Genomic DNA, 18079 nt, shown 5'->3' on the forward strand with positions numbered 1-18079 from the left:
TAAAGAGGCGGTAAAAGTTGTTCTAGAGTGAGCCCAGCCCACTAGCCCATTTTATTTTATTTTTGTCTTTCTTCTCTCTGAAACATCACCGAAGGCGAAGAAGAGAAGGAAACATCCGCAAATTCGAAATGGCGTCGATTCTGGGTGATTTGCCTTCCTTTGATCCTCACAATTTCAGTCAACATCGTCCCTCCGATCCTTCTAATCCCTCTGTATGTTCTTCCCTCTATTTTCAGTCAAACACTCTCATTTTTTCGGTGAATTTGGGTAGAATCGGATCTGAGTTCGATTTAATTAGTTTTCCTGAAAATTGTGGATTGAGTCTCAGTTTCCTTAATCTGGAATCTGATCCAATTTTGATCATGTTGGATCCTGTGAGAAACCATCAAACCAAGAAAGTAGCAATTTTTTTTTCTCACCAGATTTGATTTCTGAATCAGAATTCTGTTTCCACTGGCCTTAATTAGCTGTTTAATTACTTAATTCTGTTATCTCATATCAGATGAAAAGTTTTCATTTTTATTGCATATAACAGTTGAATTTAAAAGAGCTTAAAGATTAGGAATTTTTTTTAATATCTGTTATCGAAGATTTTGAGTTTTTGTTCAATGTTTTTTTTTTTTGAAACAGAGGATGGTTCCAACTACTTATCATCCTACTCACAACCGTACACTACCACCACCAGATCAAGGTAAAATAAAAAAGTCACCTTTTTTTTGGTCTTGCCTTCTTCAGTAACTACGTTATATATAGTCTACATGTGGCCTTGAACTTGTGATGTTGGCCAGAAACTGATCCTGAACTTGTATTAAGTGAGTTATCTGATTATGAAGAACTATCTTTCACATGATTCACTTCTTAGAATAGACTCGGAGATTTGAACTCGTGACAAATGGGTGCTAATCAAATACAATATAGTCTTGAGTTTTATGGATAGCTCATTGCTGATTTTCTAGATTTCATCTCTTTATTCCGTTGATTTTTTGTGGCAGTGATAACTACCGAAGTCAAAAACATACTTATACGCAGCTTCTATCAACGAGCTGAAGAAAAGGTGATAGAGATTCAATCCTCAAAGTTTCTTAATTTTTTTTATTTATTTGAATCGTTCATCCTCCTCGTAGTTCATAACAAAGCTAGTTTCTTAGGAAGAAATTTGTTTTACCGTGTGAGATATAGAACAAGTGTTAAACTCTGTTTTTTGTGGGTCAAATTTTGTCATTTGCAGTTGAGACCAAAGAGACCGGCTTCAGAGCATCTGGCGGGTGAGCACGGGAACAAGCATTTCCGTGCTTCATCATCTACTCAGGGATTATAAAAGCTTTCAACCCTATAATAGTCATGTTGTATGAGTCTTTTGTTAGTGTTCTTATTAGTGGGTTGTTTACAAAGTGAATGCCTTTAATGGTAGAAAAAAAGATAAGAGCAGCTCTTGTAACAGGATTGTAGAGAAAATGTGTATCCTGAAACAGAGTGTTCCTCATAGACTTTGGTGGAAACATGCTGTTTGTATTTTCCTGTACAGTTACATTCAAATATTCCTTTTGAAAATTTCTCTTCTTCTACGTGTATTTTTCTGAGTACAGGTTTCTTTGAAATTTGAAAGGCCAACATTCTAAAACAGAGAGGATCTGGCTCATCTTCTGTCAGGGTTTTCATTATCTCACATCTTTTTCACCGAAAAATGTCTGAGCTTTTGACAAAGTCAAATCCTGATTTACCAGTCAAAACAGAGGGGAAGCCAGTGGTCCTCGACGACCATAAGGAAACACGGTTTTTTATGAGTCGTCGAGGAAGCATGCTTGTAAATTTCCGGTACACTTACATACAAATTACTTTGAATTTTCCTCCTCTTCTTTACGCGTTTTTGTTTCAATATATAAACAGTGGACTTGTTTCCTCGGCCATACGATTGTGATTCTTTCTTCAAACTCTTTTTCTCCTTACTCTCCTCCATAGATAGCTTATCTTCTTCGATCTCTCTTTTCTCTCATGGCTTCTTCTTCTTCGACTCAGATCAGAAGATACCATGTCTTCCCGAGCTTCCACGGCGCAGATGTCCGTAAAAGGTTTCTCAGTCATTTACACAATTACTTTGAAATCAAAGGGATCACGACTTTCAAGGATCAGGAGATCGAGAGAGGCAATTCGATCGGACCTGAGCTCGTGAAAGCGATTAGAGAATCCAGAGTCTCGATCGTTCTGTTCTCGACGAACTACGCTTCTTCGAGCTGGTGCTTAGATGAATTGGTCGAGATCTTGAAGTGCAAAGAAGCTTCGGGGCTGATCGTGATGACGATTTTTTACGATGTTGATCCGTCCAGTGTACGGAAGCAGAAGGGAGATTTCGGGAACGCTTTCATGAAAACTTGCCAAGGAAAAACAGAGGAAGTGAAGCAGAGATGGAGCAAAGCTTTGACTGATGTCGCAAACATCGAAGGAGAACATTCTCTCAATTGGTATGAATTGTTTCTTTTTATCTTTCACAAGAAATGGTGAAGCTTTCGTAAACTTAGACCTCTCAAACACGATTTTGTTTTTTTTTTTTTTTGGTAGGCCTAACGAAGCAGAGATGATCCAAAAGATTGCTAGAGATGTTTCGAACAAACTGAATGTTACACCTTTCAGGGATTTTGACGGGATGGTCGGACTTGAAGCTCACTTGACAAATCTGAACTCGATGTTATGCCTGGAGAGCGATGATGTGAAGATGATTGGAATTTGGGGTCCTGCCGGAATTGGTAAGACTACCATTGCTAGAGCTTTATACAATCTACTGTCTAGCGATTATCGACTTAGATGTTTTATGGGGAACCTTAGAGGAGGAAGTTTTAGGAGCATGATTGGTGTTGATGATTATGATTCCAAGCTGTGTTTGCAAAACCAACTTCTATCCAAGATTTTGAACCAGAGGGATATGAGGGTACATCATTTCGGTGGGATAAAAGAATGGCTACAAAATCAAAGAGTGCTTATCATTCTTGATGATGTAGATGATCTAGAGAAACTAGAGGCTTTAGCTAGAGAACCTTCTTGGTTCGGTCATGGAAGTCGGATCATCGTGACCACAGAAGATAAAAAGATTTTGAAAGCACATGGGATCCAAGATATCTACCATGTGGATTTCCCATCCAAAAACGAGGCTCTTGAGATCTTTTCTTTATCTGCTTTCAAACAAAGTTCTGTACGAGATGGTTTTGAAGAGCTTGCAAATAGAGTAGTAAAGTTTTGTAGCAATCTTCCATTAGGCCTTTCTGTTGTGGGTTCGTCTTTGCGTGGGGAGAGCAAGAACGAGTGGGAAATTGAGCTATCTAACATGGAAAAAAGTCTTGACAGAAAAATTGAGGATGTGTTACGAGTGGGATATGACAGATTGTCGAAGAAAGATCAAGCTCTGTTTCTCCACATTGCATGCTTCTTTTTCTTCCATGAAGATGTTGATCATGTGGCAGACATGCTCGCTAATAACAGTAACATCGATGTTCCAAGTGGGTTGAAGACCTTAACTGAAAAGTCTCTGGTGCATATCTCTCATTATAGACAGATAGTGATGCACTCTCTACTACAACAGTTGGGTAGGCAAGTAGTTGTTCAACAGTCTGACGAGCCTGGGAAGCGTCAGTTTTTAGTAGAAGCCGAAGAGATTCGTGATGTACTGGAAAATGAAACAGTAAGTTCTCACAAATATGAATGTATATTCTCTAGTGTTTCTTTTCTGTGATAACAATTTCATCAGTTTTCTCTTTTGTATTATTTGGTAGGGTACTTCATCTCTCATAGGTATAACATTAGATACGACCTATATCGACAAGCTCTATATAAGCAAGCGAGCCTTTGAAGGAATGCACAATCTCCAATTCTTAAGAATTTACCAACGATTGGGTGGTAGCTTCCTACACATAAAAGAGGACTTGGAATATCTACCTCGTCTAAGGTTACTAAAGTGGGATTACTACCCGAGTAAAAGTCTTCCTGCAAGCTTTCAGCCAGATCGTCTCGTCGAGCTCAATATGCAATTCAGTAATCTCAAGAAGCTCTGGGGAGGAATCCAGGTTGGTTATTTGATATTCTTTAAAGCAATATTGATTCAACCTAAATAAGATTGATATATCTCACTTGTTGTGTATTAACATGCAGCCCCTTGCAAAACTCAAGAACATAAAGTTGGACCATTCCGATAGGTTGAAAGAAATCCCAGATCTTTCGAATGCTACTAATCTTGAGACACTGTCACTTACGTTTTGCTCAAGTTTGGTGGAGCTTCCCTCCTCTATTAGGAATCTACACAAACTGAAGAAGTTGCTTATGAGATGCTGCGAAAAGCTACGAGTTATTCCCACCAACATCAACTTAGCATCTCTTGAGGAAGTCGACATGAGTAACTGCTCGCAGTTGAGAAGTTTTCCAGATATCTCGAGCAACATCAAGACTCTCCACGCGAGAAACACACAGATAAAAGACGTCCCTGCATCAATTGTTGGACGTTGGTCTCGTTGTGAGAAGCTTGCGATAGGCAGCAGAAGCCTTGAGAGATTAACACATGTCCCGCTAAGTGTTACCTCGCTAGACCTAACCAACAGTGATATAAAGAAGATTCCAGATTGCATCATAGGTCTCCAGCATCTAGTGAAGCTCGTCGTCGAGAACTGCACAAAGCTCGAGTCAATTCAGGCTCTTCCCCCTTCGCTCGTGTCCCTAAACGCAAACAATTGTGTATTTATGAAGAAAGTATGTTGCCCTCTCCACAAACCAGTCGAGGCACTCACGTTCTACAACTGTTTGAACCTGGATGAAGAAGCAAGAAGAGGAATCATACAACAATCGGTTCGCGATTATATATGCTTACCAGGTAAAGAAGTCCCTGCAGAGTTCACTCACAAAGCCACAGGAAAATCCATAAACATCCCTCTGGCTCCGGGTGGTGAAGGGACTTTCTCTGCTTCCTCAAGATTTAAGGCTTGCCTTCTGCTTTCGCCAATTAAGCGGCGTCGATTTATTAGTATAGTTTGTAGACTAAGAAGCAAAGGAGATGTTACAACCAAATTTCGGAGATCTGTATGGTATTATGATCTGCCTCCTCTATCGAAACATCTGTTTATATTTCGTGGTGGTGAAATTGGTGTGGGTACGAGCGAGATTACATTTGAGTTCAGCTGCGATGACAACGATGCCAAGATCATTGGGTGTGGTGTACAGTGTAAGAGTCGTGACTCCACAAGGAATGTGTTACACATGGAAGAGCGGGAATAACACAAGTTTGCAAGTGACACATAGGATGCAGGATGAATGCTAACGTGGCACCACTGATCCAAGGAAAGGAAGAAGATCCTCATAACAAGAAAGGAAGATCAGAATCTTAACAGAAAACGGAAAAGAGATATACTCGAGACAAAAGGGTATAAATCCTAAGTGAAAGGGGCTCAGTAGGGTTAGCCGTCCTGAGCAAGTATTGAGAGAGCAATATTCACAAGAAGCTGAGTGAAACGTGAGGTTCTTGGTGAGTGATTGTAATCTAGTTACACAACTGTTGTTGTGTTAGGTTGGGTAGATTAGGAATTGGTCAGTGTCGAGTTGCTGTGCAAGGTCGTGTAAAACTGATTAGACAGATCATTTGTGATTGTCTAAGTGATTTCTAATAAGAGGCAAAAATGTGTTTTGCAAAATCAGTGTGTTCAACATATAGTCTCTGTGTTATATCCTTTTCATTTGGTATCAGAGCGGGTTGCCTATCTAGATCAGTGGAACTATATCAGGTTTAGATTTTGTGGTGACTGTGGATATCATGGAGACCTCCAAGAAGTTGATTGTTGTGCATAAGCCACTGATACTTCGTGCAGGGAACTTTGGTCATTGGAAAGCTCGTATGCGACATCATATCAGGGCTATTAACGAGGACGCTTGGACCGCTGTGGAACAAGGATGGGAGTACCCAACTGTTGTATCTGAGGATGAGAATGGGAAGAAAATCCTGATTCAAAAACCCAAGAACACCTGGACTGAGACTGAAAAAAACCTTTCAAAGTTTAACTCTAAGGCTATTTCTGCTATCTTTGTTGCTGTTGATCTGGACGAATTTGGGATCATCCAAGGGTGTGATTCAGCAAAAGAAGCCTGGGATACTCTGGTGAATCATTTTGAAGGCGATACGAGTGTTAAGAGGACTCGAATTGATCATTTGGCGTCTGAATTCGAGAACCTCAAAATGAGTGCGGATGAGTCAATTGCTAGTTTCACCACCAAGCTGAGCACTATTGCGAATGAGGCTACTGTCCTTGGGAAAACATACAAGGACAAGAAATTGGTCAAGAAGTTGCTTAGATGTCTACCTCCGAAATTTGCAGCTCACAAAACTGTTGTGAAGTATTCTATGGATACAGACAACCTGAAGTTTGACAAACTTGTTGGTCTACTTAAGGCAGAGGAAATGGAGGCAACAGATGATCAAAAGAGTGGTCAGAAGGGTATTGCTTTCGCAGTTACTGATGACGATAAAAGGATGATGCAGGTGGAAGAAAACCTAAGTCTTCTTGCTAAGAACTTCAACAAGATGCTCAAAAGAGTTGAAAAGGGGCAAAATCGATTCACCAAGGTTCAAAGAGCAGACTCGGATCGAGGAAATTACAAGAAGACCGAAAGTGACCGTCCTGGAAAGAAACGAGACCTGCAGTGCCATGAGTGTGAAGGTTTCGGCCACTTCAAGAGTGAATGTCCTTTGACTAAGAGGAAAGAACTGAAGTGTGGAGAGTGCAAAGGTTTCGGACACACCAGAGCCGAATGTCCTAACAATCTGAAAAGTAAGGACAAGTCCATGATCGTGTTCAAAGACTCTGACACTGATGAGGAGGAGGAACTATAAACCGAGAATCTTATGTTTAACTTTATGGCATTAACGGTTCAAGATGAGAAGAAATCTCAATCTGCACTTACAGATTCGGAGTCTGAATCAGAAGAGGATGACATAGATCCCAAGACAGAATACCGCAAACTGTAAGACAACTGGGTGAAGTTGAGTACAGAAAATCTTCAGTTAGTAAAAGAAAAGGCACTGTTGAAGGCACAGCTCAATATCTTTGAAATGGAACGAACGCCTCTATCAGCTGATGAATCTGACAAGTCAATCGACTTGAAGGGTGAAGTGGACTTGGACCTGAAGGATGAGTTAGCTAAAGAGCAAGAAAGAAGGAAGGTTCTTGAAGATAAACTCGACAATCTGAGGGAGGTTGTGAGTCTTGAAAAGGAGAAGGCAAGAGATCTTCAAAGTCAGTTGGTTGAGAATCATAAAAAGATCAGGATGCTCAACACTGGAGCTGAGTCTCTGGACAAGATTCTGTGTGCTGGACAACCTCCGAAGAAGAATTGGGGTTTGGGATATTCAGGAGGAGTTCTGATAGACCGTCCCACGACACAAGCTGGTCCAATTCCAGGTTTTGTTTATGGAGGAACATCTGTGAGTGAACTGTCAAAGGAGTGTGCTGGAAAGTCATCTGTGAGTGAACCTTCAAAGGAGTGTGCTGAAAAGCCCCAGGTTATAGAAAAATCTGTCACTCGAGAATCAAAAGAAGAGACCATGTGTCTGAAACAAGAGACAAAGGTCAAGCCAATCAGTGGTGGGAGGAAGAAACGAGCATGTTTCTTTTGTCACAAAACGGGCCATATTAAGAGGAGATGTTTCAAACTGAAGAAAATTATAAAAAGGGCTTGGAGCCAGCGCCAGTGTTATCCAGAACCAAAGCACTTTGGAAAGGTGTGGATTGACAGACGAAGAAGCAAGAAGAGGAATCATACAACAATCGGTTCGCGAGTATATATGCTTACCAGGTAAAGAAGTCCCTGCAGAGTTCACTCACAAAGCCACAGGAAAATCCATAAACATCCCTCTGGCTCCGGGTGGTGAAGGGACTTTCTCTGCTTCCTCAAGATTTAAGGCTTGCCTTCTGCTTTTGCCAATTAAGCGGCGTCGATTTTTTGAAATAGATTGTAGACTAAGAAGCAAAGGAGATGTTACAACCGAATTTAGGAGATCTGTACGGATTTCATATGATCTGCCTCCTCTATCGGAACATCTGTTTATATTTCGTGGTGGTGAAGTTGGTGTGGGTACGAGCGAGATTACATTTGAGTTCAGCTGCGCTAACAACGATGACAAGATCATTGGGTGTGGTGTACAGATCTTGACGGAAGAAGCTAGCAGCAGGGAAGTGGACTACTTTGATACCGAGAGTAGCAGCAGGGGGGAAGTGGACTACTATACCAAGACTAGAAGCACCGACAACGACTACTTTGCAAATTTACTTCAGGTTTTATTTAGTTCAAAGCAAAATGTACAAGTGGACTGGCGTCAAATACTCGTTCAATTTCAAACCAAAATGTACAAGTGGACTGGCGTCAAATACTCGATTAGGTGGTGGGGTGTGGGGGTTTCACACTTTCAAACCCGTTTGAATATCTCTGTTGACTGTTGTTCAGTCTTAAATCTATGCTGTTTAGTTGTTTGGTTGGTTTGAAAAAGCTGGTGTATTGTGTCCGGATCCCATTTGGGAATTTGTTACCCAGCATTTTGCTTCATGAATTGTTTGTACTTCCAGAACAAAAACAATTTTGTAAAAAGTTCATAAAAAAATATAAATTGAAATTTGTTGGTTCTATTAATATGAATTCTTATGTCACACTTGTAACATAGTCTTGAGATAATTACTAGAACAAACTTCAAAAGTTGCCTCTTTACTAGAATAATTCTGCCCCAAATTTAAAAACTAAATTAACTTTAATAAATTGATTAAAGACATTAAAATTCATGTTTTCGTTTTTATAACAAAAATGTCATTATATTTAAATTTTAGAATTGCTTTTTTTTATATTTATCAATATAATGAACAAAAAATTAAAAAAGAAATTGTGTCTCTTTAAAAAAACCTCTCAAATCTCTGCGGCGATTGTGGTTCCGATTTCGAAGCTGTCTTCTTCTCCAACGAGATTGTGTAACTGTTCCAGTCTTAAGGCCATAGATTCCAGCCAGAAGTGGGTAAGGTATCTTCATTCTCCTTTATCTGTTCGTCTTCTCCGTTTTGTTTTCTTCTTTTCTTCTCCTTCGTGTCTTCTTATTTTGTAGGAGACATATTCCGGTAATAAATTATTATTTTTTGCAAGGACTGAATTTCGGGTGAAAGGCGTCAAAATTCACCATATCTACTCTGCTGCTGCTTTCCAGCAGATGTATTCCATCGTCCTTCCACACAAGATATTCTATCTTTGGCCCATTTGCTCGTGTTTTTAGTTGATATGATGATTCAAGAAATATGCCCACCAACTGTTCGACGTAATTCCACCAATGATGGTAGAGTTATTTGTAGATTTTCATTTGGTAGATTTTCATTAATGGTAGATTTATTTTTCTAGTGGTGGTAGATTTGTTGTCAAATGATGGAAGATTGGATTTGTTTATCAAAAAAATTATTTGTATATTTGTTTGCTTGAATAGTAGTAAATTTATTTATTTAATGGTAAATTTAATGTAGGATTTGATAGATTTATTTGAAATAGTAGTAAATTTCCTTAAATAACAATTTAATAATTGCTTAGTATGTATAATCAAATTGAATGAGATATAAACTAAAAGCATATGATACAACCCAATAATATAAAACAAATTAAAATATATATTCATTTTATATATCAAAAAAAGAAAACAAACAAGCACAAATAAATAAAAAAACTATTTGGCATTTCTAACACAATCAAGCATTGTCTAGCAAATAACCAAATATCCTATATGATTCATTGTAGATTAAAGTATTAGTATAACTTTTCATTAGTTATTGACAATTTAGTACTTCAAAAAATTCATATATCAAACTAAATCTACCATCATTACAATAAATGTACCACCAAACAATAATTTTTGTCATACTTAGTCCTGTGACGATCATCTTCACGATGGATGCCGAGTTTTTTTTGCAAATATAAAGTTTTTTTGGGGCAAAATTGTCATTTGACATTCCATAGTTTCAACAAATCTACCATCATTAATAAATAAAAAATCTATCAATTTCAGATAAATCTACCAAATCAGATATTTCTACCTATTTATAATTAAATATACTAATTTACGATAAGTCTACCAATTTTTTGTTTTTCAAATTGTTATATAAATCTACCATCATTATTAATAAATCTACCAAGTTTTGTACAAATCTACCTATTGTTAATAAATCTACCGTCTCTTCAAATAAGTTTACTACACAAAAAAATCTAGGAATCATAATTTATCATTAATAAGTCTACCGTGTCTACTAACAAATCTACCATTTCAACAATAAATCTACCAATACGAAGATAAATCTATCAACACACTATTAAATCTACAAAAGCATGATTAATCTACCGCCATTAAAAATAAATATACCTTTATTGAGACTCAAACCATCCAACGATAAGTCTATTATCATTAAACAAAAGTCTACCTCGGACAATAATAAACCTACCGTCAAATAGGATAAAAATCTACCAATTCGGTATACTATCTACCAAAAATTCAACCAAAGTCAACCACCACAGAACAAGTCTACCAAATCGTATCAAATCTACCCTCATTATAAACAAGTCTATCAGAAATTTATTAAGTCTACTGATCACTTACATCTCTACCACACATAAGAATAAATTTATCAAAATAAGTCTACCAACATCAAACAAATCTACCAACGTTAAAACAAATGGACCGTTATCGGATAAATCTACTAACCCAAAAACAAATCTACAGTTATAATCTTATAGATATAAATCTACCAAAAAAATATATCTACCGTGAAATATTGGTAGACTTATTTATTTGAGCGCGCTGGTTTTTCCGTAAATAAATCAAACTTTTGCTGACGTGAATTATAAATAGTAAGGGAGGATTATTGTACTAACCTTAGAAAGTATCTATATAACTTGTTTAGCGCACTTTTATTTTTTTTACAAAACTAACCTAGCATACCCAAAATACCATTTTCGTCTTTGTCGAAAAAAACCTAATTACGAAAATACCATTACTTTTTAATGCCACGTAGGCAGAATAAGCGCTGAAAATTTGATAAGTCTACCAGACTTTGATGGTAGACTTATCAAATTTTGGTCAACGGAAAAATTTTGTCGGTAGAGTTATTAGGTCGATGGTAGATTTATTCGAGAGTTAGTAGAGTTTACAAATGTTGGTAGACTTATCTTGGTAGAGTTTTGACGATGAGAGGTAGATTTCTTATGTTTTGGTAGATTTGTTGTTATGAATGACAGACTAGATTTGTTAAAGAAAGCGTTGACTTTGTCGCATAGTTGACTTTGTAGGTAAATTTATTGACAATGAGGTAGATTTAATTTCTGAGTTGGTAGACTTATGTCATTTGACAGTAGATTTATGTGAAAAAAGTTGTCAATACGTGACGGTAGATATATCTGTTTTATGGTAGAGTTATATTTAGTTGGTAGATTTTTTGTTTTTGTGGTAGATATGTTTGTTTTGTGGTAGATTTAAATTCAAGTAAAATTACGATTTTTCTCAACAAAAGCTAAAAGGGTAGAATATGTACGGTAGATTATTCTAATAATTAAAATTTTTGAAAGCTTGTTTAAATAATTTCCAGATTTTTGAAGGTTATTATAGTTATCCTCCCTATAGTCTTTCACTATTTTGAATCCTGATGCTGATAAAAAAAAAAAAAATTCACGTTTCTAAATTTCAGAATTTAACAGTAGAAGGCTCTTACCCGCATTTTGAAATTTCAACCTTATATATACATCAGCGTTTTCATGTAGTTTTCTTTTCTGGATATGCATAGAGAGATTATTCTTTAGAATATTGATGCAGTCGTAATTTAAATCAGACATTATTCTGATTAGCTAAACAAAAGTTGTTTAAATATAACCCAAAAGCGAATCCTGCGATGAAGTGGATGCAATATGGGACTACGAACAAGATTCAATTTGCATTCACCTGCGAGGAAAATGACATGATTTTTGAGTAGTGGAAGCAGCAAGTATTGACATTTCAAACGAATTAAAAGTCGGTTTAGTTATCAAACCAATTTTAAAATTGGAATGGGGTTTAGAATCATAATTTGAATCTTTTCATGCACGGTTTAAGTTTTGAAACCAAAAATGTTACAATTGGACTGGTGTCAAATAGGTGGTGGTGGGTCTTCTTAGTTCGTCTTCGTCCTCTAATTTCTCTACTGTCGGATTCTGATATTTTTATCTCTGAGCTCAAATAAAAACAACCAGACTTGGTCAAATGTCTTTGAAATGTCTTTGGTCTTTAAGCATTTTGCTTCAGATATATAAAGAAGGGATTTGTTTCTTCCTCGAGGCTCCATAGATATCTGATCCAAAGCCACTGTGATAGATACTTTCTTCAACCTCTCTGTTTACTCTCTCTCTCGCTCTCACTCTCTATCCAAAGCCAGTGGTCCTCTCCTCGGCGGCTATAACAAAAAAAAAACAAACTTTTGAAACAAGCCAGTAGTTTCCAGTACAGTTCTCATACACACTCACTTTGAATTTTCTTCTCCTCTTTACCCGTTAGGCCTCTATATATGAACAAGGAAGCTTGTTTCCTTAACCACTGCTATACTTTCTTTAAAAACTCTCTGTTGCTCTTTCTCTCTCATGGCTTCTTCTTCTTCTTCTTCTTCTTTTTCTTCGTCTCAGGTGAAGAGTCTTCATGTATTTCCGAGCTTCCACGGCCCAGATGTTCGTAAAGGATTCCTCAGTCATTTACACGATCTCTTTGCAAGGAAAGAGATCACGATTTTCAAGGATCAGGAGATCGAGAGAGGCCAAACGATCGGATCTGAACTCGTGAAAGCCATTAGAGAAGCGAGACTGTCCATCGTTTTGCTCTCGAAGAACTACGCTTCTTCGAGCTGGTGTTTGGACGAACTGGTGGAAATCTTGAAGTGCAGAGAAGTTCAGGGGCAGATTGTGATGCCCATTTTCTACGATGTTGATCCGTCGCATGTACGTAAACAAAGAGGTGACTTCGGGATCGCTTTTGAGAAAACCTGTGAAGGTGAAACAGAGGAAGTGAAACAGAGATGGGTCGAAGCTTTGACATGTGTAGCAACCATAGCTGGAGAACACTCTCGTAACTGGTTGGTTTTGAGCTCAATGAACCTGCAGAAATTCTTTTTTAATTATCTTTCGTTTAAGATTTTGTTTTTTTTTCCAGGACTGATGAAGCTGAGATGGTGGAAAAGCTTTCCACAGATGTCTCGAACAAACTGAGAATGGAAGAGATTAAGAAATTCTTTAGGGAAGCCGATGTGGACCAGAATGGTTTCATAACTGCAGCAGAGCTTCGATATGTGTTGACAAAAGATGGGAAGGAATTTACCGATGAGAAAGTTCGTCATCTCATTCGAGTAGCTGATGTTGATGGCGATGGTCAGATCAACTATGATGAATTTGCCAAACTCAGCATGGATTTGTGAGGGCCTTAACCTCAAAGAAAAAACAAGAAAAAGAAAAACGATTATGATGTCTTACAGTGAAATCTTACATCATGATTTAGAACGCTTTTGTCTCTCTTAATTCATGAATCTAATAAAATTCTGTTTTTTTTTTCTTTTGTTAGGATGACTGATGAAGATGCTGCGCTCGAAAAGTTTTCAACAGATTTAGTGAATAAACTGAGATTGGAAGAGTTTAGGGAATGCGATGTAGACCAGAATGGTTACATAACTGCAGCAGAGTTTCGATATGTGATGACAAAAGATGGGAAGGAATTTACCGATAAGCAAGTTCGTGATTTCATCCGAGCATTTGATGTTGATGGCGATGGTCAGATCAACTATGATGAATTTGCCAAATTCATGGCTATGTGAGGGATTCTTAACCCTTCTTAAAAGCTTTAACCTGAAAAAAAACGGATTTATGATGTCTAACACTGAATTTTCATCATGATTTATCTATAATAATCTAATCAGATTTTTTTGTTTTTAATTTTTGTAGGGAGGCTGATGAAGAAGCTGCGATGGTTCGAAAGTTTGCCACAGATGTTACACTGTCGAGGGAGGAAGAGAAAGCAATTAAGGAATTATTTACGGGTTTAGATGTAGACCAGAATGGTTTCATAACTGCAGCAGAGTTTCAATATGTGATGAAAAATAGTGGGAGCAAACTAACCGATAAGGAAATTCGTAATTTCTTCCGAAGAGCTGATGTTGATGGCGATGGTCATCTCAACTACGATGAATTCGTCAAAGTCAAGATGGCTGAGTGAGACATTCTTAACCCTTTATAGATAAAGCCTTTGTTTATAATGTAAAACGGCTTTGTCTTTTTTTAAAATCGATGATTCAGTCGTGGAGTTTCTATAATCTTATAAGATTCTGTTTTTTTTTTTTTTTTCTTTTGTTAGAAGGAGGAGGGCTGATGAGGAAGCTGCGAGGGTCGAAAAGACTGCAACAGATGTCTTGAACAAAGTGAATAAATTCGTCAAATTCATGGTGAAAGCTTTTATCTTGAAGAAAAAAGAATAACGATTTACGAATGTCTAAGTAAATTTTCATCATGACTTGAACCTGGCTGTCTTCTTTAGGACATGTTTTTACTTCTTTAATTTCCACCTTCTATTTGGTTGCTTTGTTAAGCTCTTCAATTAATGTTATGTCAAGTATGAACTCATGTTTTGCTCATCTTGTGACATTTGATTTTCTCTCTTTGTTTTTTTGTTTCTATATTTCTCTTGTTTTTTTTCTTCAATATAATGTACTACAAATTGGCCGCCAAAACGTCTAGGGTAGTTGAAAATACTCAGACGACACAAGTTTAACCGGTAAAAATTTGGTCAAAGAAAAAGGTCAACGCTCGATTAGTCTCTCACAAATCACTAGAAGGAAGATTCCTGATCTTTATCACAAGAGGAAGCAAGAGACTGTATTATCTCGTTTTAAAACTAAACTAAATTCTAATCCCGTGTGTTTGCACAAGAATTTTTTTTTGTTTAACGAATTTCGTAATATAATTTATGTTTTTTGAGTTTAGATAAAATTATTTTTATAGATATAGTTTTTTAATAAGTAAAAATATTTATTTTTTTAATTTAGATATAATTTGCTTTTTATAAATTCTTTTTTATAATATTAAAGATAATTGTGATTATTAAAAATATAATTTTACCATGTCCATTCATATTAATCCAAAAAAAAATATAATTATAAAATTTTAATTTTAACTTGCCCGTTCATATTACTTTATAATATAAATATTTATTAAAGTTTGAGATGTATCAACGGTATTTTATTTATCATGAAATATCTTATAAATAGTTTTCTAAATTTAATCTTTAATAAATGCATGTAATAATTTTTAATTTATTTTTTTATGTTTTTAATTTTATATAAAAAATATATTTTGGTATACATTTATGATTTTTTTTTTGTTTGTCAACAGCCTCAATACCTAGTACAGTTGGGTTAACCAAACTGGTGGTATTGAGTTTACATACATAACATTTTGAAGGTAGATCCGAGCACTCCTTGCTAGGTTATCCGCCTTCGAGTTCTTTGCGCGTGGGATATGGGATATACGAAAGAAACTGAATTTGTCTTTCATCTTCATTATCTCCTCCAAGTGTAGAGCAAAAGCCGGCCAGTCTTCGGGTGTAGACACTATCTTCACCAACTCTGAACAGTCCGTAGCAAAAGCGACTTCCATCTTTTGATTCTCCAACATACAGTGCATAGCCCATATAAGGGCTTCCATTTCTGCGTGTAGAGGCGTAAGACTTTGTCTTACATTTTGTGCTCCCATTATTTTCTCTGGAACACCTTCCTTAAAATAAAACCATCCTAGACCCGTTACTGGCTCCATATCTTTCCACGATCCATCAATATAGCACCACCAGCCTTCATAGACTATTGGTATTGACTAGCTTGTATTATGACCAAGATCTACATGTGTTAATTCCTGTTCTGAATTTTGAGCCTCTTCCCATAAATTCGCTTCTGTTTAAGCTATTTTTAGCGTAGCCCGTGGGTCAATATCGATATTTGAGTACACTTTCTCGTTTCGAGCCTTCCAAATATACCATGCGATCCATGGAAATTGTATGTTGTTTTCCTCTTTTGGAAGTCTCCAAAACAGATGATCAAAATTCGAAAAAACCGATGGCCCAGGAAAAACCCCTGGGGGTGTTGGAATTCGTGATAATGCCCACGTTTGTAACGCAGGAGGGCATTCAAACAGAACATGATTAATTGTCTCTTCTGCTGCTCCACACCGTGCACATTGTGTGTCACATTGTATTCCCCGAGTACGTAACCTAGCCGACACTGATAGGCAACCAGAGATTGCTTGCCATATAAAATGTTGTAATTTCGGCGCACATTTCAATTTCCAGGTATATGGTTGTAAAACTTTAATATCAGGGCCAAATGAGACCTCTGAGATCCTTTCTGAAAAATATCGTTCAGTTTTGTATCCCGACTTTACCGTGTATTGTCCAGATTTTGTGAAGTGCCAGCCCAATGAGTCTGGCCTATAAGATCTACTAATGGAAATTCCACGAATAATTTCCACATCCTCTGGGTTGATAATGGCCTTTATCAGTCCCAGATTCCATGAGTTTGTCACTGGGTCAATCAGATGATTAACCATAAGATTCGGGTAATAATTAAACCCCTTACAAGTGGCTGATCTTGGGCGAGAAGAAGGTATCCAAGGATCATTCCATACAGAGATTAAACATCCTGAACCAACTCTTTTGATTAGCCCTTTTTTAACCAAAGATCTAGCCGAGATTATGCTTCGCCATCCATACGACGGCGAGTAGGATTTCGCTGTGTCCAAAGGACTTGAGTTCCGAAAATATCGTCCTTTGAATACCTGTGTAAACATGGAGGTTGGCCTGTCAATCAGTCTCCATAATTGTTTTGCCAGTAAAGCCGTATTAAAATCCTCTACATTTCGGAAACCGATACCTCCTTCTGATTTGTCTCTGCACATTTTTCCCCACGCTACCCAGTGCATACCTTTATGATGTCCATCAGAGCTCCACCAATATCGTGCTGCTGCACTTGCTAGTTTTGCCGCAGTAGATTTAGGTAATCGAAAACATGACATGACGAAGGTAGGCATTGCGGATGCCACTGATTTAATCAGAACCTCTTTACCGCCTTTCGACAACAAACGTGATGTCCATCTATTGATCCGATCATGTTGTTTTTCAGCTACAAAATTAAAGATTTTTGTTTTGGCGCCACCTAGGCTTTCGGGGATACCTAAATAGGAACCTGTCCCTCCATCACAAGAAATTCCTAAAATATGTTTCATATCATTTCTAATGTCTTCCGAGACCAAATGACCAAATTGAACTGAAGATTTATCAAAATTAATTTGTTGTCCCGAGACCCTTTCATACTGTTTCAGAATAGCCAGAATTTTCTAGCATTCATCTTTATTTGCTTTACAAAAAAATAAGTTGTCATCCGCGAAAAGTAGATGTGAGATCGATGGACTTGCTCGTGCAATTTTTAGACCGGTCAATAGTTTTTCCTCTTCAGCTTTCTTAATATTGGAAATTAGAACCTCCGTACATAGTATAAATAAATATGGAGATAGAGGATCCCCTTGACGGAGTCCCCTCCCTGGGATTATTTGTCCCTTTGGTTGTCCGTTTAATAGAACTTTGTATTTTACCGAGGTAATACATCGCATGATCAATTTTATCCATTTCTCCGCAAAACCAAGTCGTTTCAAGAGATCTTCTATAAAAGCCCATTCCACACGATCATAGGCTTTGCTCATATCCGTCTTTATCGCCATATATTTATTTTTGCATGATTTATTAGTTCGCAGGCCATGAAACATCTCTTGGGCTATTAGAATATTATCTGAAATCAATCGTCCTGCCACAAAAGCTGATTGTGTTTCCGAGATCAGGTCCGATAATAACCTTTTAAGTCTTTGACAGAGTACTTTAGATATAATTTTGTAAGCTACATTACACAGACTAATAGGCCGTAGTTCAGTCATTCGCGTTGGCCTTTCTGTTTTTGGGATTAAACAGATATTTGTCATATTTAGACGTTCATCAAAAACC

General features: G+C 37.2%; 4 protein-coding genes across 6 annotated transcripts; all 4 read left to right on the forward strand.

The window, feature by feature from the left end:
* The first annotated feature begins 39 nt into the window (after nt 1-39).
* Nucleotides 40-1551, forward strand: LOC18022929. Its single transcript, XM_006405269.2, has 4 exons — nt 40-212; nt 631-691; nt 993-1054; nt 1229-1551. The coding sequence occupies exons 1-4, from the start codon at nt 129-131 to the stop codon at nt 1316-1318; spliced, it is 297 nt and encodes a 98-aa protein (XP_006405332.1). The 5' UTR covers nt 40-128; the 3' UTR covers nt 1319-1551.
* A 363-nt stretch (nt 1552-1914) lies between these two features.
* On the forward strand, nt 1915-5663 carry LOC18022930 (disease resistance protein RML1A). Its single transcript, XM_006405270.2, has 4 exons — nt 1915-2459; nt 2557-3670; nt 3762-4052; nt 4138-5663. The coding sequence occupies exons 1-4, from the start codon at nt 1993-1995 to the stop codon at nt 5248-5250; spliced, it is 2985 nt and encodes a 994-aa protein (XP_006405333.1). The 5' UTR covers nt 1915-1992; the 3' UTR covers nt 5251-5663.
* Nucleotides 5664-7075: 1412 nt separating this feature from the next.
* LOC18022931 lies at nt 7076-8472 on the forward strand. The gene is made up of 3 exons (XM_024158961.1): nt 7076-7628; nt 7696-8348; nt 8467-8472. Exons 1-3 carry the CDS (start codon nt 7076-7078, stop codon nt 8470-8472), a joined length of 1212 nt encoding a protein of 403 aa, XP_024014729.1.
* Nucleotides 8473-12568: 4096 nt separating this feature from the next.
* LOC18022932 (protein PHLOEM PROTEIN 2-LIKE A8) lies at nt 12569-14710 on the forward strand. Of its 3 annotated transcripts, none has more exons than XM_024159021.1 (5): nt 12569-13127; nt 13205-13462; nt 13610-13855; nt 13987-14298; nt 14396-14710. In XM_024159021.1, the coding sequence occupies exons 1-4, from the start codon at nt 12643-12645 to the stop codon at nt 14255-14257; spliced, it is 1260 nt and encodes a 419-aa protein (XP_024014789.1). In that variant the 5' UTR covers nt 12569-12642; the 3' UTR covers nt 14258-14298; nt 14396-14710. The 3 variants fall into 3 exon arrangements, with proteins under 3 accessions (XP_024014789.1, XP_024014790.1, XP_006405336.1); XM_024159022.1 differs by having other exon boundaries at nt 13205-13419; nt 13816-13855; nt 13987-14253; nt 14396-14696; XM_006405273.2 differs by having other exon boundaries at nt 12571-13127; nt 13987-14253; nt 14396-14696.
* The last annotated feature ends 3369 nt before the right edge of the window (nt 14711-18079 follow it).

The sequence above is a fragment of the Eutrema salsugineum genome, unplaced genomic scaffold, assembly GCF_000478725.1.
Source record: "Eutrema salsugineum unplaced genomic scaffold, Eutsalg1_0 scaffold_14, whole genome shotgun sequence".
Classification (NCBI taxonomy): domain Eukaryota; kingdom Viridiplantae; phylum Streptophyta; class Magnoliopsida; order Brassicales; family Brassicaceae; genus Eutrema; species Eutrema salsugineum.

What these genes read in the sequence shown, in the direction of transcription:
- LOC18022929 (XM_006405269.2), top strand. Translation starts at nt 129, where the DNA reads ATGGCGTCGATTCTGGGTGATTTGCCTTCCTTTGATCCTCACAATTTC. An exon ending in ACTACCACCACCAGATCAAG is followed by an intron (nt 692 to 992) that starts GTAAAATAAAAA and finishes TTTTTGTGGCAG; the next exon opens with TGATAACTACCGAAGTCAAA. An exon ending in ATCAACGAGCTGAAGAAAAG is followed by an intron (nt 1,055 to 1,228) that starts GTGATAGAGATT and finishes TGTCATTTGCAG; the next exon opens with TTGAGACCAAAGAGACCGGC.
- LOC18022932 (XM_006405273.2), top strand. Translation starts at nt 12,643, where the DNA reads ATGGCTTCTTCTTCTTCTTCTTCTTCTTTTTCTTCGTCTCAGGTGAAG. An exon ending in GCCAAACTCAGCATGGATTT is followed by an intron (nt 13,463 to 13,609) that starts GTGAGGGCCTTA and finishes TTCTTTTGTTAG; the next exon opens with GATGACTGATGAAGATGCTG. An exon ending in TTTGCCAAATTCATGGCTAT is followed by an intron (nt 13,856 to 13,986) that starts GTGAGGGATTCT and finishes TAATTTTTGTAG; the next exon opens with GGAGGCTGATGAAGAAGCTG.
- LOC18022930 (XM_006405270.2), top strand. Translation starts at nt 1,993, where the DNA reads ATGGCTTCTTCTTCTTCGACTCAGATCAGAAGATACCATGTCTTCCCG. An exon ending in GGAGAACATTCTCTCAATTG is followed by an intron (nt 2,460 to 2,556) that starts GTATGAATTGTT and finishes TTTTTTTGGTAG; the next exon opens with GCCTAACGAAGCAGAGATGA. An exon ending in ATGTACTGGAAAATGAAACA is followed by an intron (nt 3,671 to 3,761) that starts GTAAGTTCTCAC and finishes ATTATTTGGTAG; the next exon opens with GGTACTTCATCTCTCATAGG.
- LOC18022931 (XM_024158961.1), top strand. Translation starts at nt 7,076, where the DNA reads ATGGAACGAACGCCTCTATCAGCTGATGAATCTGACAAGTCAATCGAC. An exon ending in TGGGAGGAAGAAACGAGCAT is followed by an intron (nt 7,629 to 7,695) that starts GTTTCTTTTGTC and finishes AATTATAAAAAG; the next exon opens with GGCTTGGAGCCAGCGCCAGT.